We start from the raw sequence: 13,423 nt of genomic DNA on the forward strand, positions 1-13,423 counted from the left end.
GCTTTTTCCACGAAAGGCTTTGCTTTTGAAACGACTGCTTTTGTTTCGCCGCTTTTGAGAGAGAGAGAGAGAAAATGAATCGATTCCCGAAGAGAGGACGGACACTTTTTCTCTTCGTTTTGCGTCGCGTGGCCCTGCTCTTCGCGTTGATGATGACGACGATTTTGATGAAAACCGCGACGGCAACAACGAGAGAGAAGACCACCTCTTTAAAGAACAAAATCGCACTGAAGACGTTCTTTTCAAAGATTGATTTCGACAAGGACGGACAGCTGGACGCGGAAGAACTGAAAAAATACGTCGCCTCTGCAATCGGAGGAATAGAGTTCGACGAACAAAAAGAAATCGATTCCGCGTCTCATCAAACGATCGAAGAAATGGACGGGAAATTGGACTCCGACGAGACGATTTCCAACGCAGAGTTTGTGACGTTCATGGAGAAAAACGAAAACGTGGCGACGGCGAGAGACGTGAAGTTATGGGTGAAGTACGCGCTGAGGTTTCCGCAATACGCCGGGAGGTTCGAGGAGAACAGAATAACCATCGATGATTTTCCGTCGTTGATTATGAACGACGGGGAATTGTTGAAGACGCACTTGTTCGTAGAGAACGAGTTGCACAAGGCGTCGATATCGAGGAATTTGAAACGGCAGATGTTACACTTGGGCGAGACGCCGTCGGTGCCGAAGAAAGCGATGGCGAAAGTTATCGTGCCGAGGAAAAAAACGAGCAAAGAGGACGGAGAATACGTGGTATCTATTAAATGGTTAGATCCGGATACGAGAGGGACGCCTCCGGCGCATTTGTTTGTCGTGAAGAGCGTGATCGTGACGCCGGGGCCGCTGGCGGTTGGCGATCGATCCGGTCAGTGGTGGCGTAAAGAAGATGAAGATATCGAAGTAAAAAGTAGAAGAGGTAGTAGTAATGAGAAAGAGTGGAGGATTGAAGAGGTCGTAGAATGGGGCGAAGAGAACGCTTTAATCGTTCGAAACTGTCCGAAAGGCGCGACGTTAAAATTTAAAGTCATCGCTTACGGCGCCTTTGGCGCGAGCAAAGCGGCGACGACGAACGAGGTAAAGATTCCATCGGGTAGAAGTTCCTCGTCGTCGTTAGGAGTAGGAAACGAGAATAGCAGCAATAAGTATAATAGCGGGGTGAATCGAGGAGGAAAAAATAATAATAATAATAACGCGGTGGTAGTCGAGGAACCGCCGCAAACGTTTTTGTCCATGTTTTGGAGCGCGATGGCTATTCTCGCATCCACGGGAGGGGTTTTCGTTCGATTGTATTACTTGGCGAAGAGTTGGAAGCAACGGAATGATTACAAATCCGACCCATTGGACGGGAGCGATGAAATAGTATTAGGGGGTGGAAACGATAATCCGAACAACGATTCGAGCGACGACGTGTCCATAGACGCCGCGGTTGGAATTGCCGCAAAATCGCCGCAAAAAGCCGTCTCGGCGTTAATTAAACGCGCTGAAAAGCAGTTGTTAGATTCCAGTCGCGATTTGATGGAGCCAGAAGCCGAACCGCCGTCACCAAAGTATGCCGCGAATACCAACGCCAATACGATGAATAATCGCGGCGGTAACGTAATAGGTGATGCCGCGATGTTGATTACGGAGGAAGACGAGAAAGTCAACAGAACGGCGACGCCACCACCGCGGTCGACATCTCCGCAATTGAACGTTGCAAACAGCGCGGAAACGACGACGCCATCGAAAGCGACGAAAAAAGTGAAACGAAACGGCTCCAGTTCGAGCTTGATGTCGGATAAGTCGTTAAACGCGGCTTCTCCCGCGAAAGCCGCTCTCAACGCCGCGGGTTTACAAACGGTAAGACCAACCGCCAGCGTCCAATCGCAAACGACCACCAGTACGACCATCAAAAAAGGCATCTGCGCCGACCCGTTTTGCTCGAAGAAAGTGAAAGGTCTCTTCAAATCTCCAAACGCGCATTATTGCGGATTTTGTCAACACAAGTTTTGCTTCTCGCACGTGGCCACGTCGCCGCACGGAGCGAGGGGCAAGTGCATGCCAGAATCCGAGTGCGTCTGTTTGAAATGTTTCAACGTGTTGGACGAGAGGAAGCAAAAATCGCTGTTGAAGAATTCAGACGTGTTGCAGAAACCGGAGATTCTCGAGCAGATGGCGAGGAAAGAAAAAGCGGCGAAACGTTGGAAAATGATAAAGAACGTGGTGAAAGTAAGCCGCATGGCGGAAAAGCGAATGGAGTACACGCGATCGCGCGAATGAGCAGCAAATGTAATATCTAAGACGCGATATAATACTAAATATACTTCTTGTTTTTTTTGATGATGATGATGATGTTTTACGGTACCATTATTATATTAAAACCTTCTTTCTCCTTAGTAAGTATTTTATGTGTGTCGTGTACTCCCTCTCTCTCCCTCTTTCTCTCTCTCTCTCTTTCTCTAAGTTGTCTATCTTGTTGGTGGTGGTGGTGGCGTTATTCAGTATATATTAGCTCTTTTCTTCGTCGTCGTCCATCTCTCTCTCGTCTTCTCCTCCTCTTTCTTCTTCTTCTTTGAATTCTTCTCGGTTTGGTTTTTACGCGTCCAACAACTCGTCGTCCTCGTCCGGCAGCGGCTGCGCCGCCGCATCCGCCAACTCCTTCTCGTACTGCGCAACTTCCGCCATGTCCACCTTCACCTCCGGCGGCGCGAGCGCCGGACTCTCCGTAAACACCAACTGCGGGTTCCCCGCCAACTTTCTCGCCAAGTACAAAAACGGCTTCTCAAAGTTATAATTCGACTTCGCGGACAACTCGTAATACTGCAAATTCTTCTTGCGATGAAACGTGATCGTTTTCGCTCTCACTTGACGGTTTCTCACGTCTACTTTATTCCCGCACAAAACAATCGGAATATCTTCGCACACGCGCGTAATATCTCGGTGCCACGTCGGTACGTTCTTATACGTCGTCCTCGACGTCACGTCGAACATGATAATCGCGCACTGCCCGTGGATGTAATACCCGTCTCGCAAGCCGCCGAATTTCTCCTGCCCGGCGGTATCCCAACAATCGAACCGAATCGGGCCGCAATTGGTGTTGAAATCGAGCGGGTGCACCGCGACCCCTACCGTGGGGAGGTATTTTTTCTCGAACTCGCCGGTTAAGTGGCGTTTCACGAATGTCGTTTTACCTATTATTGTTTTTCGTTAAGATTTTTAGTCGTGTATTTTGAGAAAACATCGGTGTTTTTTAGTAAAGAACGAAAGAAGCGAAAGAGATTTGTTCAAGTCAGAGAGTCATCATCTTTTCGTTTCCCAAACGTCGTAACGATTCGTTCTCGTCGTCAAAATCACGAAATCACGACACGAAAGAAACCACGCGCTCGATTCAGTCGTGCCACGCGTCGATCTCGAGAGCTCTTCGTTTCGTTTCGCTCCCGAATGAAGAAGAAACAACCCGCCGACGACATCGTGATGATGATCGGTTCCAAATTTGCGCACAAAACGGGCACATAAATATGTACACATAAAAGACACGCAGACGCAGACGTATGCACACGCAGTAATAAAAACAGAGAGAAAGAGCGCACCTGTGCCGCCGTCGCCGACTAAGACGAGTTTAAACGTTGGGACTTCAGCCATGATGATGAATTTATATATGAGTGATTTGAGTTGCTTTTTGAAACAAAAATGTGGCGAGTTTTACATTTTTAAGCAGCTTTTCGTCTCTCTTAATAAAGCAGTAGTATTAAACGTATGTATTTTTGTCTCTCTCTTTCTCTCTCTCTCTCTCTCTCTCTCTCTGTGTGTTTATGAGGTGCGTAAAGTTCCGTCTTCGTATCGCCAATTGCGTGGAAGAGGGCAGTTATTGTCGAGGAGGTATTGTACACATTCGGGGTGGTCGTTCTCGTGAGCGACAAATACGGCCGAAGAGTCCCACGGCGCTTTGGCGGTTTCGTGCAAGTACTTTAAACAGTCCAAGTGACCTTCCTCGGCTGCAAACTGACACGCCCAATTGAATTTATCAAACTTACGATCAACAAGATATTCGAGTATGTGAAGGTAAACATTTTCAGCCGCCCAAGCGGCAGTTCTCAAATCCCAAGGCGCTTTGGCTTCTTCGCGTAAGTATTTGAGTACCTGGAGATGACCTCCTGACGAAGCGTTTAAACATGCTCCCTCATCGATAGGACACTCATTTGCCACGCAATACTTTACCATTTCCAGATTACCTTGATATGCGGCCGCATCAATCGTCCTATCACCCCACGTACACTTTTTCTCCTCTCGCGCCCACTTGAGCAACTCGAGTTTATTCGTTTGAGCAACTTTCCAGCAGAAATATGTTTCGGTCCAGTGTCTCGGCCACAACGATTTATGCTCCCACGCGACTTCCAAAGTCGATATCGACGACATCTCTTGAACTTTAAACTTCTCTTTCAAATCACCCTTGCGAGATGATCTCTTAATCAACTTTCTCGTTTCACTATTCACCTCGTACAAGAATTTAAGATCGGTCCCATTCAATCTCGGAAGAATGTGTTTAAAACAAACATCGTCGTTCTTCACGATCAAATCCCACACATCTCTCTCCCCCATCCGTCTTTTCTGCGCTCTCGTCAAAATCATTTCGTTGCGTTTACCTTTATCCTCCCAAGCCCGAGTATTCGAAGAAACAACAACGAGAGAGAGATACAAAAAAGAGCGAGACGAGGATGATGATGAGAGAAGCACATGTGATTTTCTTTTTTTCTTCTCTCACACACGACAAGACGTTTGAAGAAATTTGCAAAATTTGCAAAACCCTAAATAGAAAAGAAAAGCGGTGAGCAGCCACTCGTTTTTTTTTTTTTGGATTAGTTTTGTTCCAAATTTGCCCAAAAAGAGAGGCGAAAAAAGAGATATTCGAGAGAAAGATTAGTCGAATAACTCGATACATTATACACACACAAAAACGCTTGTTTAAGAAGAAGAGAAAGAGAGAAAAAGAGAGAAAGAGAAAGAGAAGAGCGTAAGGGATGATTGCGTCGTCGTCGTCGTCGTCTTTGTGTTGTGTGCGCTCGTCTTCGAAGACGAATATTAGTAATGTTCCATCGTCGTCGTCGTTCCAACATCGACGACGAACGATGATGACGCTCAAAAGTAACAAGTGCGGGAACGCTTTGCCTCCGAAGAAGAAGAGTAACAATCTCGCGATGAAATCAACCGCGACGGATTCCGAGGAATTGTCCTCGTCGGACGCGGAAATCTTGGCGCAAATTGCCGCCATTAAAGCGGAAAACGAAGCTTTGAAACGCGATTTGCAAGCCAAAGTCTCCACGGTGAAGAAGACGAAGAGTGCGAATACTACTACTACGAATAAAACGAGCGGCGGTAACAACGGGAAAAGTAGGGCTACCGCTGCCACCGAGAAGGAGAGTAAAACGACGACGAGTGAAAAAGGAGGGAAAGTTGAACCAGCGTTCGCCGGGGAGTTGCCGGATGTGTACGTCGGGGGCGATTCGGAGTATACGGTGGAGAACGCGGCGAAGGAAGCCGCCGCAGCAGCAGCAGCTTCTTCTTCGTCGTCGTCGACGGCGACTGAAAAGAGTACCCCCGCGCCACCGACCTCCTCCTCATCTGCTTCTTCTGGGTCTTCAACGTCTCTGTTAACGCCAGGTTTTGAAATCGATCCGATCGTGAAATCGGAATCGCCGAAAAATATCGTTTTTGTCACCTCTGAAGTCGCGCCGTGGTCGAAAACGGGCGGTTTAGCGGACGTTTGCGGGTCGTTGCCGCAAGCGCTGGTGGCGAGAGGCCATCGCGTGATGGTTATCGCTCCGAGATATTTGAACGGAACGAAAAGCGATAAATTATACGAAGGCGCGTTCGATACGTGCGTGAAATCAAAGTTAGGATGTTTCGAAGGGTTGCAAGAGGTTGGGTATTTCCACCAGATCAAAAACGGCGTCGATTACGTGTTCGTGGACCATCCTTCGTACCATCGGGCGGGATCGTTATACTCTGACGTGACCAATAAAACCTACGGCGATAACCAGTTTAGATATACTTTGTTGGCACACGCCGCGTGCGAAGCGCCTTTGGTGTTGCCGTTCGAGAACACCGGCGGGAGATACGGCGACGACGTCGTTTTCGTCGCCAACGATTGGCACGCCGGTTTGGTACCGCTTTTAGTCGCCTCGAAATATAGACCGCACAACGTCTACGGCAACGCGAGAACCATCTGCGCTATTCACAATATCGCGCACCAAGGCGTGGAACCAAACACGACGTTCCCAAACTTAGGCGTTCCCGGAGAATGGTACAGCGCTTTAGAGTACCAATACCCAGAATGGATGCGAGCGCACGAGTTGGACGAAGGCAAAGTCGTGAACATTTTGAAAGGCGCGATTGCAACGTCCGATCGCGTTTTAACCGTTTCGGAAGGGTACGCGTACGAAATTACCACTCCGGAAGGAGGTAAAGGTTTGGAAGGTTTGTTGGCGGCGCGATCGCACCGATTAAACGGCGTCGCGAACGGCATCGACTTGGAAGAGTGGAACCCGAGCGACGATAAAGATTGCGCGGCTCCGTATTCCATCTTGGATTTCAGCGGTAAATTGGAGTGTAAAAGAGCGTTGCAACGAGAGATGGGTTTGCCGGAAAGAGACGACGTCCCGGTCCTCGGCTTCATCGGTCGATTGGATTGGCAAAAAGGTCCGGATCTCATTCGCGACGCGTTAGGGGCGTTGATGAATGAAGATTGTCAAGTCATCATGCTTGGCTCTGGTTTAACCGAATTGGAAGAGTGGATGAAATGGGCGGAAGGGCAGTACCCGGACCGATTCCGAGGGTGGGTTGGATTCTCCATCCCCATGGCGCACAGAATTACCGCCGGCGTGGACATTTTCTTGATGCCCTCGCGATTCGAACCGTGCGGTTTGAACCAGTTGTATTCCATGCGATACGGTACGTTACCGGTCGCGCACGCCACGGGAGGTTTAAGAGACACCATCAAACAACACAATCCGTTCGCGGATATCTCGAAACCAGAAGAAGTTGGTGAAGTCGGTACCGGATGGTTGTTCGATAACATGTCCACGCAAGATTTCATCGAAGCGACGAAGTGGTCTATTCACGTGTTCAAAGAAAAGAAGGACGTTTGGAGAGCTATGCAAGTCCAAGCGATGACGCAAGACTTGAGTTGGAACAAGAAAGCGGCGGAATGGGAACAAATCTTCGATTGGGCGAAGGTTGACCCGCCTCATTGCACTTAAACGAAATCGAGACGAAAATAATGTAAAGAGAAGAGAAAAAAAAGAAGAGAGCGAACGACGGCACACGCAACATTTATAATATATCAAAAATCAAAAGAAGAAGATTTAAGAGAATTTAGAAGAGAAGAAGCTATACTACTAGTACTTTGTAATTTTCATTTTCATTTTCATCATATCTTCGTTTATATTTTACTCACGCCTGGCCTTAATTCTACGCCTGTTCCGTCTTTATTGGCGACTAAGTCCCAAATCGACGCGCCGCCTTCCAACACGCAATCGCGTTCGAACTCGGGTTCTTTATTGTACACAATTTTGGCGGTTTCGATGAGTACCGCCGCGGTTAACCCCCAACACACGCTCGTCTTCTTCTTCTTCTTCTCGCTATTATTATTATTATTATTACTACTTCTACTACTCTCTTTACTACTCTCTTTTCCTTCTTTTCCTACAAAAATCATCTCCTCCTCGTCCACTCGAAACGAGTGCACTCGTATCGCGCACGGCGCGTTTTTCCACGCGTGATCGTTAAACGTGTGTCTCTCGTCCTCCCGCAAAAACTGATCCAACCGCACAGAAAACGTCCTCTCCACCTCCGAAGGTTGATTCCTCAACCAATCCATCTTCGAAAAGTTCCTCACATCCGTCACCGCGCACACGACTGGTCGAACGCTTATCAACCCCGCGCTTAGGATTGGCGGTAACACCGTCAACACTTTCACGTGGTTTCTGTTCAACCCAATCTCCTCTTTCGCTTCTCTCAACGCGCATTCGATATCGTCGCCTAAATCTTCGTCGTCTAACTTGCCTCCCGGGAACGCGACCTGACCGGCGTGCGAGTTCATATCCGCGCTTCGTTTCGTCAATACCACGTGTATCTCTTCTCGCGTATTCTCAAACAAAAGCACTAACACCGCCGCTCGTTTTTTAAAAATCGGTTCAGTCGATGATGCTGATGATGATGATGTCACCATCGTTCGATGAGTATTATTCGAAGAGGCGATGCTCTCGTTCGTGTTGTTCTTATTGTTCTTGTTATTATTATCTAACAACCTCTTTCTCGCGACATCTCCAATCCTTCCGTACCTTCGAGAAGAATCATCATCTTTTGACGTCGTCATGGTATTATTACGTAACGACGAAAAACGACGAGACCAAAAACAACTTCTTCTCTCTGCTCTTCTTCTTCGTGAAACAACGCGTCGTGTTATTATGCTCGTTAAAAGAGACCCCCTTCTCGCAAAAGCCCTCGCGAACATGCACACCACACGTAATAAAATCACCTAAAAACACACAACTGTAAAGTTTTGAGAGACGCGAGAAAAATTTAATTGTCCGCAAACAAAAAAAAAAAAAAAAAGCGAGAGAGAGATCTCAAAAAGAAAACGTGTGACTCTCGCTCACTCGAAACCACTCTCGTTTCACTCTCTGCCACAAATTAATATCTTCTCGTGCCAAATAACGAACACATGTAGACTTCTCTCGTGTATAAAATTCGAAACTCGAGAGACACATTCGCGAGTAGTGAGAAAGAAAAACGTTTTTTTGTGTCTCTCACGTAACAGCACACACAAACACGTGTAATAGTACTTTATTATAAAAGAGACAGAGAGACAGAGAGAGAAATAATACTCTCTGTTATATAACAGTTTCGATATGACGACGATGATGTGTTGCTCGTTGTACTCTTCAAAGTCCTCCAGCGCGCGCGCGAGGAACACCAACGCGAAGCGTTTAAGAAAGAGTGGAAAAAAAAAGATTAGTCATTTTCCGATCTCTTCTCGAATTCGCGCGCAATCTTCATCCTCACCATCGGGAACATCTTCCTCTTCGAACGATGCCAAAAAAGTCTCCTCGGGGAACAAGAAGACGAAGAATAACACGAACAACAAAAATACGAAACCTGCCCCGCGGAGAAAAACTGCGAAATCATCCACAACAGACAGCGATGCTTCTGATTTTGATGTGGGAAAAGAGAAGGAAAAATTGAAAGGCGAAGCGTTAAAAGCGGCTTCAGATGCTATTTCGTTACTCCAATCCTACGAGCAAATGCAATTCCTCTGCAATACAAAAGAAGACAAAGATGTGAAAGAGTTTACGGTACCGTCGACGCCGGTGTGCGGGGCGCCGGTGAAAATTTTCCTGGACGCTTCAAAGTCTTCGTCTTTACGAGAAAATTCAAAGACGTGGGAGGAAGGCGTGACGTGTACGGTTGGGTTTAACGAGTGGCAGTTCGGTGAAGCCGTGGACGTGGAGATGACGCAAATTCCAGAAACGAGTTGGTTCGAGTGCACGTTGCCGGGAGGGGAATTGAGCGCGGAGGCGTTTGAAATCGAGTACGTCTTCAAGACGAAAGGCGGAGACGCGTACGAGAACAATAACGAACAGAATTTTACCAAAGAGACGATGTTTCCGAGGAAAACGAAAAAAGAGTTGCTCGAAGAGGAGGAATTAAAAAGAACGGATAAAGAGGACGAACAAAACGCGGCGGAGATTATTTCTCGAATTCAAACGTCCATCGAAGAGAGACAGGAGAAGAGTTTTACGAAATTTGAAAAGTACGAGAGAACGATTTTCGAAACTGAATCCGGGGAGAAGTTGACGCAAGGGTACGCGACGAAACAGAAAATCGCGTGGAACAAAGCGCAAAATCCAATCGGTGGTTTTGCGTGTTCTTCGTTGAAAGCGCACTGCGGTTTCTCAAACTGGATGAACGGCGTCGAGCAAGTCCAAGAGATGACGCCGATCGCGCCCTCGGAAAGGTTTCCCGCGGACGAACAAAATTGTTGGTTTGAATTTATCGTCCAAGTGCCGAAATTCGCGACGTCGGTTGAATTCGTCGTTTCTGATGCAGACGAAGTATCCTGGGATAACAACGAAAGCAACGATTACGTCGTCGCCGTGGAAAACGCGAACGAAGCCGAAGATTGGTTGAAAATGCAAACCATGCTCGCCGCGGAGTTGAAACAAAAAAGGAAACAGGCGAAAATTGACGAAGAAATCGCGAGAGTGAAAGCAGAGGAAGAGCGTTTACAATTGAAAGCCGCCGCGGTAGAAATCTCTTTGAAACAGCAAAGACACATCATCACGTGCGAACCGCTCACGCCGCAAGCCGGTCAAAAGTGCACGGTGAGATACAACAAGAACAACACCAACTTATCGTTCGCGGAAGATGTTTACTTAACTGGCGGTTTCAACCGATGGAAACACGCAAATAACTTACCCGAACCGTTAAAGATGCACAAACCGGTAAACCCAGAAACTGATCCGTTTTATACGATTGAAATCGACGTTCCGAGCGACGCTTGGATGTGTGATTTCGTCTTCTCCTCCGGCGTCGGCGAAGGCGCGCAATACGACAACAGAGGTGGCAAAGATTACCATTTACCGACCAACGGGTCAACGGAAAAAGCGCCGCCGTTGCACATCATCAACATCGCGGTCGAAATGGCCCCTATTGCAAAAGTTGGCGGTTTAGCGGACGTGGTGACCAGTTTATCGAGAGCGATTTCGGATTTTGGACACCACGTGGAAATCATTTTGCCGATGTATTCCTTCTTCAACTCGAGTCCTTTATTAGGCGCGAGGGAGTTTGAAACAAATTTTGATTTCGGAGGGTGTGGGATCACCGTCACGAAATGTCGCGTCGAAGGTGTGATGGTGTTTTTCGTGGAACCGAGCAACGGGATGTTTGCGCGCGACGCCGTGTACGGGTGGAACGACGACGCCAGCAGATTTAACTTTTTCTGCAACGCCGCGTTGGAATTTTTGTTGAAAACTGGAAGACAACCGGACATTTTGCATTGCCACGATTGGTCCACCGCGGAAGTCGCGCGAGCGCACTGGGAGAATTACCATCACAACGGCTTATGGAAGCCGAAAGTGGCGTTTACCATTCACAACATGAACTACGGCCAAGCGAAATTAGGCGAAGCCGCGTTCCACTCGCAAATGACCACGACGGTGTCCCCGTCCTACGCCGGCGAAGTCTCCGGCCACCCGGCGGTATCTGGAAACCTCCACAAATTCCACGGCGTGAGAAACGGCATCGACCCGGAAATTTGGAACCCGGCGACGGATAACTTCATCCCGATGAAATACGACGCCGATAGCGTCGTCAAAGGTAAAAAAGCAGCTCGAGACGAATTGCGCAGTCGACTCGGCTTAACCGGTTACGGCGATAAACCAGTCGTCGGCGTCATCTCGCGTCTCACCGCGCAAAAAGGCATCCATTTAATCAAACACGCCGCGCATCACACGTTATCGAGAGGCGGTCAATTCGTCTTGCTCGGCTCCGCTCCGGACCCGAAAGTCCAAGCCGATTTCAACGGTTTAGGCGCGCAACTCGGCGGCGAAGACGCTGGATTCTTCTTCGCATTCGACGAAACGCTCTCGCGATTAATGTACGCTGGCTGCGACGTCATCGTCGTCCCGTCTATGTTTGAACCGTGCGGCTTGACCCAAATGACCGCCATGCGGTACGGCACCGTCCCGTGCGTTCGCGCCACGGGCGGTTTACGAGACACCGTCTTTGACGTCGACACGGACAAAGCCAGAGCGGCGTGGGAAATCAATGCAAGCACGAACTGGGAACTCGACGGCGAAAACGGCGACTGTACCAACGGCTTCTCCTTCGAAGGTACCTCGGAGGGTGATTTAGACTACGCTTTGGATAGATGCATCGACGCGTTTTGGAACGACACGAAATGGTTTCGCTCTTTACAAGCGAGAGTCATGCGACAAGATTGGACCTGGAATAAACCGGCGCTCGAGTACATCGACTTGTATTACCAGAGCATCGGGAAATAATATAAGTAATAAATAATAATACTAATAATACTATTAGAAGCAGCAGAAAAGAAGAAGCTTTTTGATGACGACGCGACATAAGAGAGACGAGAAGAGATCGCGGAACCAATACGGGATCAAAACGTACTAAAGATGTAGACTCCGCGAGCGTTTTATTTTAATGAATAATAAAGCAATACTATACTCCTCGTACGAAGAAGAAAAACAACACCACTTCCACAAAACGCAAACTCTGTACACCACGTGAGAGAGAGAGATAGAATAAAGAGAGAGATGAGACTGTTTCCCTCGCGCGTCTCGTCGTCTCGACGTCTTCCTCCTTTTCCTCCTTTTGCGTAGACACGTGAGAGAAAAACGCTTCAGAATTTCTCACCTCTCGTCTCTCTTTTACATCTGTTTTTATCGCATCTTCTCTCCTTTCAGACGGAACACAATGAGCAGCAGTAGTAGCAGTGTTGGTATATTGAGTAATAGTAGCGGTTTTGTGGGTTGTTGTCGTTGTTTCTCGACGAGTGCGAAAAGTCGACGGAGACACGTAAGACGACCAACGGGGAAAATCTACGGCGATGTGTCCCGCTCGTGGACGTCGCGAAAATCCCTCCGCATGCCTTTAAAAGACTGGAAAAAAGATGAAAACGAAGCAAAGTCGTTCGCGAGTTACGTTTCCGACGGATCTCGAATTCTTTCGGTCACTTTTCCGGACGAAAACAGACGGACAAGAATCGATGAAAACACCTGGAAGGTGGAGCTTTTACCGTTCGATTTTCTGGGCAACAAAGTCGTCGTGAGAACGACGATCGCGTTAATTCCAAATCGAACGGATAAATCAATCAGTATAAACGCGAAAAAGCTCGAGTTTGAAGGCATGCCGAAAGAATTCAATTTAGACGAGACGGTGACGTTGAAAATGGAAGGGAAGTTAGGCGAAGAGAGAAGCTTTCGAAAGAGGCGGAGGAACGATTCAGACGAAGAGGTTGGAGGAGACGAAGAGGAAGAGGAACACGGAGAGGACGATAAAAACGACGATATGAAAAGAGCGGTTCGAGGCGACGTGGTCATGACCCTCGACGCGTCCGTGAACGACTTCGTCGCTTTAGTCCCGGGTTTAGACGACGTCGTCAACGCCATCAACGACGCGGTATTAGCAAACTTACAAGGCGCCATCGAGAAAAATTTAATCGCGGAATACGAGCGGTGGCGAAACGAAGAAGTCACGGGAGAAGAAGAAGTGAAAGAAGACGAACGAAAACGAGAGAAAACTTTATACAGAGGGAACGGCGCGCCCGTAGGTGTCGTGCCGAAACGCGTCGCCAGGTTTTAGAACTCCTTAAAAGTAGCCAAGTACGGTGAACACCCTAAATAGTACACGAAGCCTTCTGTCAA

At 48.0% G+C, this 13,423-nt stretch overlaps 7 protein-coding genes across 7 annotated transcripts; 4 read left to right on the forward strand and 3 right to left on the reverse strand.

The window, feature by feature from the left end:
- Window positions 1–74: 74 nt before the first annotated feature.
- Bathy17g00860 (predicted protein) lies at window positions 75–2,258 on the forward strand (the record flags this gene model as incomplete). Its single annotated transcript, XM_007508194.1, has 1 exon — window positions 75–2,258. One exon carries the CDS (start codon window positions 75–77, stop codon window positions 2,256–2,258), a length of 2,184 nt encoding a protein of 727 aa, XP_007508256.1.
- A 315-nt stretch (window positions 2,259–2,573) lies between these two features.
- Bathy17g00870 lies at window positions 2,574–3,620 on the reverse strand (the record flags this gene model as incomplete). The annotated part of the gene is made up of 2 exons (XM_007508392.1): window positions 2,574–3,169; window positions 3,569–3,620. 2 exons carry the CDS (start codon window positions 3,618–3,620, stop codon window positions 2,574–2,576), a joined length of 648 nt encoding a protein of 215 aa, XP_007508454.1.
- Window positions 3,621–3,788: 168 nt separating this feature from the next.
- Window positions 3,789–4,607, reverse strand: Bathy17g00880 (predicted protein; the record flags this gene model as incomplete). The annotated part of the gene is made up of 1 exon (XM_007508324.1): window positions 3,789–4,607. One exon carries the CDS (start codon window positions 4,605–4,607, stop codon window positions 3,789–3,791), a length of 819 nt encoding a protein of 272 aa, XP_007508386.1.
- Window positions 4,608–5,107: 500 nt separating this feature from the next.
- Bathy17g00890 (predicted protein) lies at window positions 5,108–7,234 on the forward strand (the record flags this gene model as incomplete). The annotated part of the gene is made up of 1 exon (XM_007508262.1): window positions 5,108–7,234. The coding sequence occupies one exon, from the start codon at window positions 5,108–5,110 to the stop codon at window positions 7,232–7,234; it is 2,127 nt and encodes a 708-aa protein (XP_007508324.1).
- Window positions 7,235–7,416: 182 nt separating this feature from the next.
- Bathy17g00900 (predicted protein) lies at window positions 7,417–8,352 on the reverse strand (the record flags this gene model as incomplete). The annotated part of the gene is made up of 1 exon (XM_007508258.1): window positions 7,417–8,352. One exon carries the CDS (start codon window positions 8,350–8,352, stop codon window positions 7,417–7,419), a length of 936 nt encoding a protein of 311 aa, XP_007508320.1.
- Window positions 8,353–8,887: 535 nt separating this feature from the next.
- On the forward strand, window positions 8,888–12,040 carry Bathy17g00910 (soluble starch synthase III-1; the record flags this gene model as incomplete). Its single annotated transcript, XM_007508297.1, has 1 exon — window positions 8,888–12,040. One exon carries the CDS (start codon window positions 8,888–8,890, stop codon window positions 12,038–12,040), a length of 3,153 nt encoding a protein of 1,050 aa, XP_007508359.1.
- Window positions 12,041–12,473: 433 nt separating this feature from the next.
- On the forward strand, window positions 12,474–13,361 carry Bathy17g00920 (predicted protein; the record flags this gene model as incomplete). The annotated part of the gene is made up of 1 exon (XM_007508204.1): window positions 12,474–13,361. The coding sequence occupies one exon, from the start codon at window positions 12,474–12,476 to the stop codon at window positions 13,359–13,361; it is 888 nt and encodes a 295-aa protein (XP_007508266.1).
- Between the last annotated feature and the right edge of the window lie 62 nt (window positions 13,362–13,423).

Source organism: Bathycoccus prasinos (genome assembly GCF_002220235.1).
Source record: "Bathycoccus prasinos genomic : Chromosome_17".
In the NCBI taxonomy this organism is placed as follows: domain Eukaryota; kingdom Viridiplantae; phylum Chlorophyta; class Mamiellophyceae; order Mamiellales; family Bathycoccaceae; genus Bathycoccus; species Bathycoccus prasinos.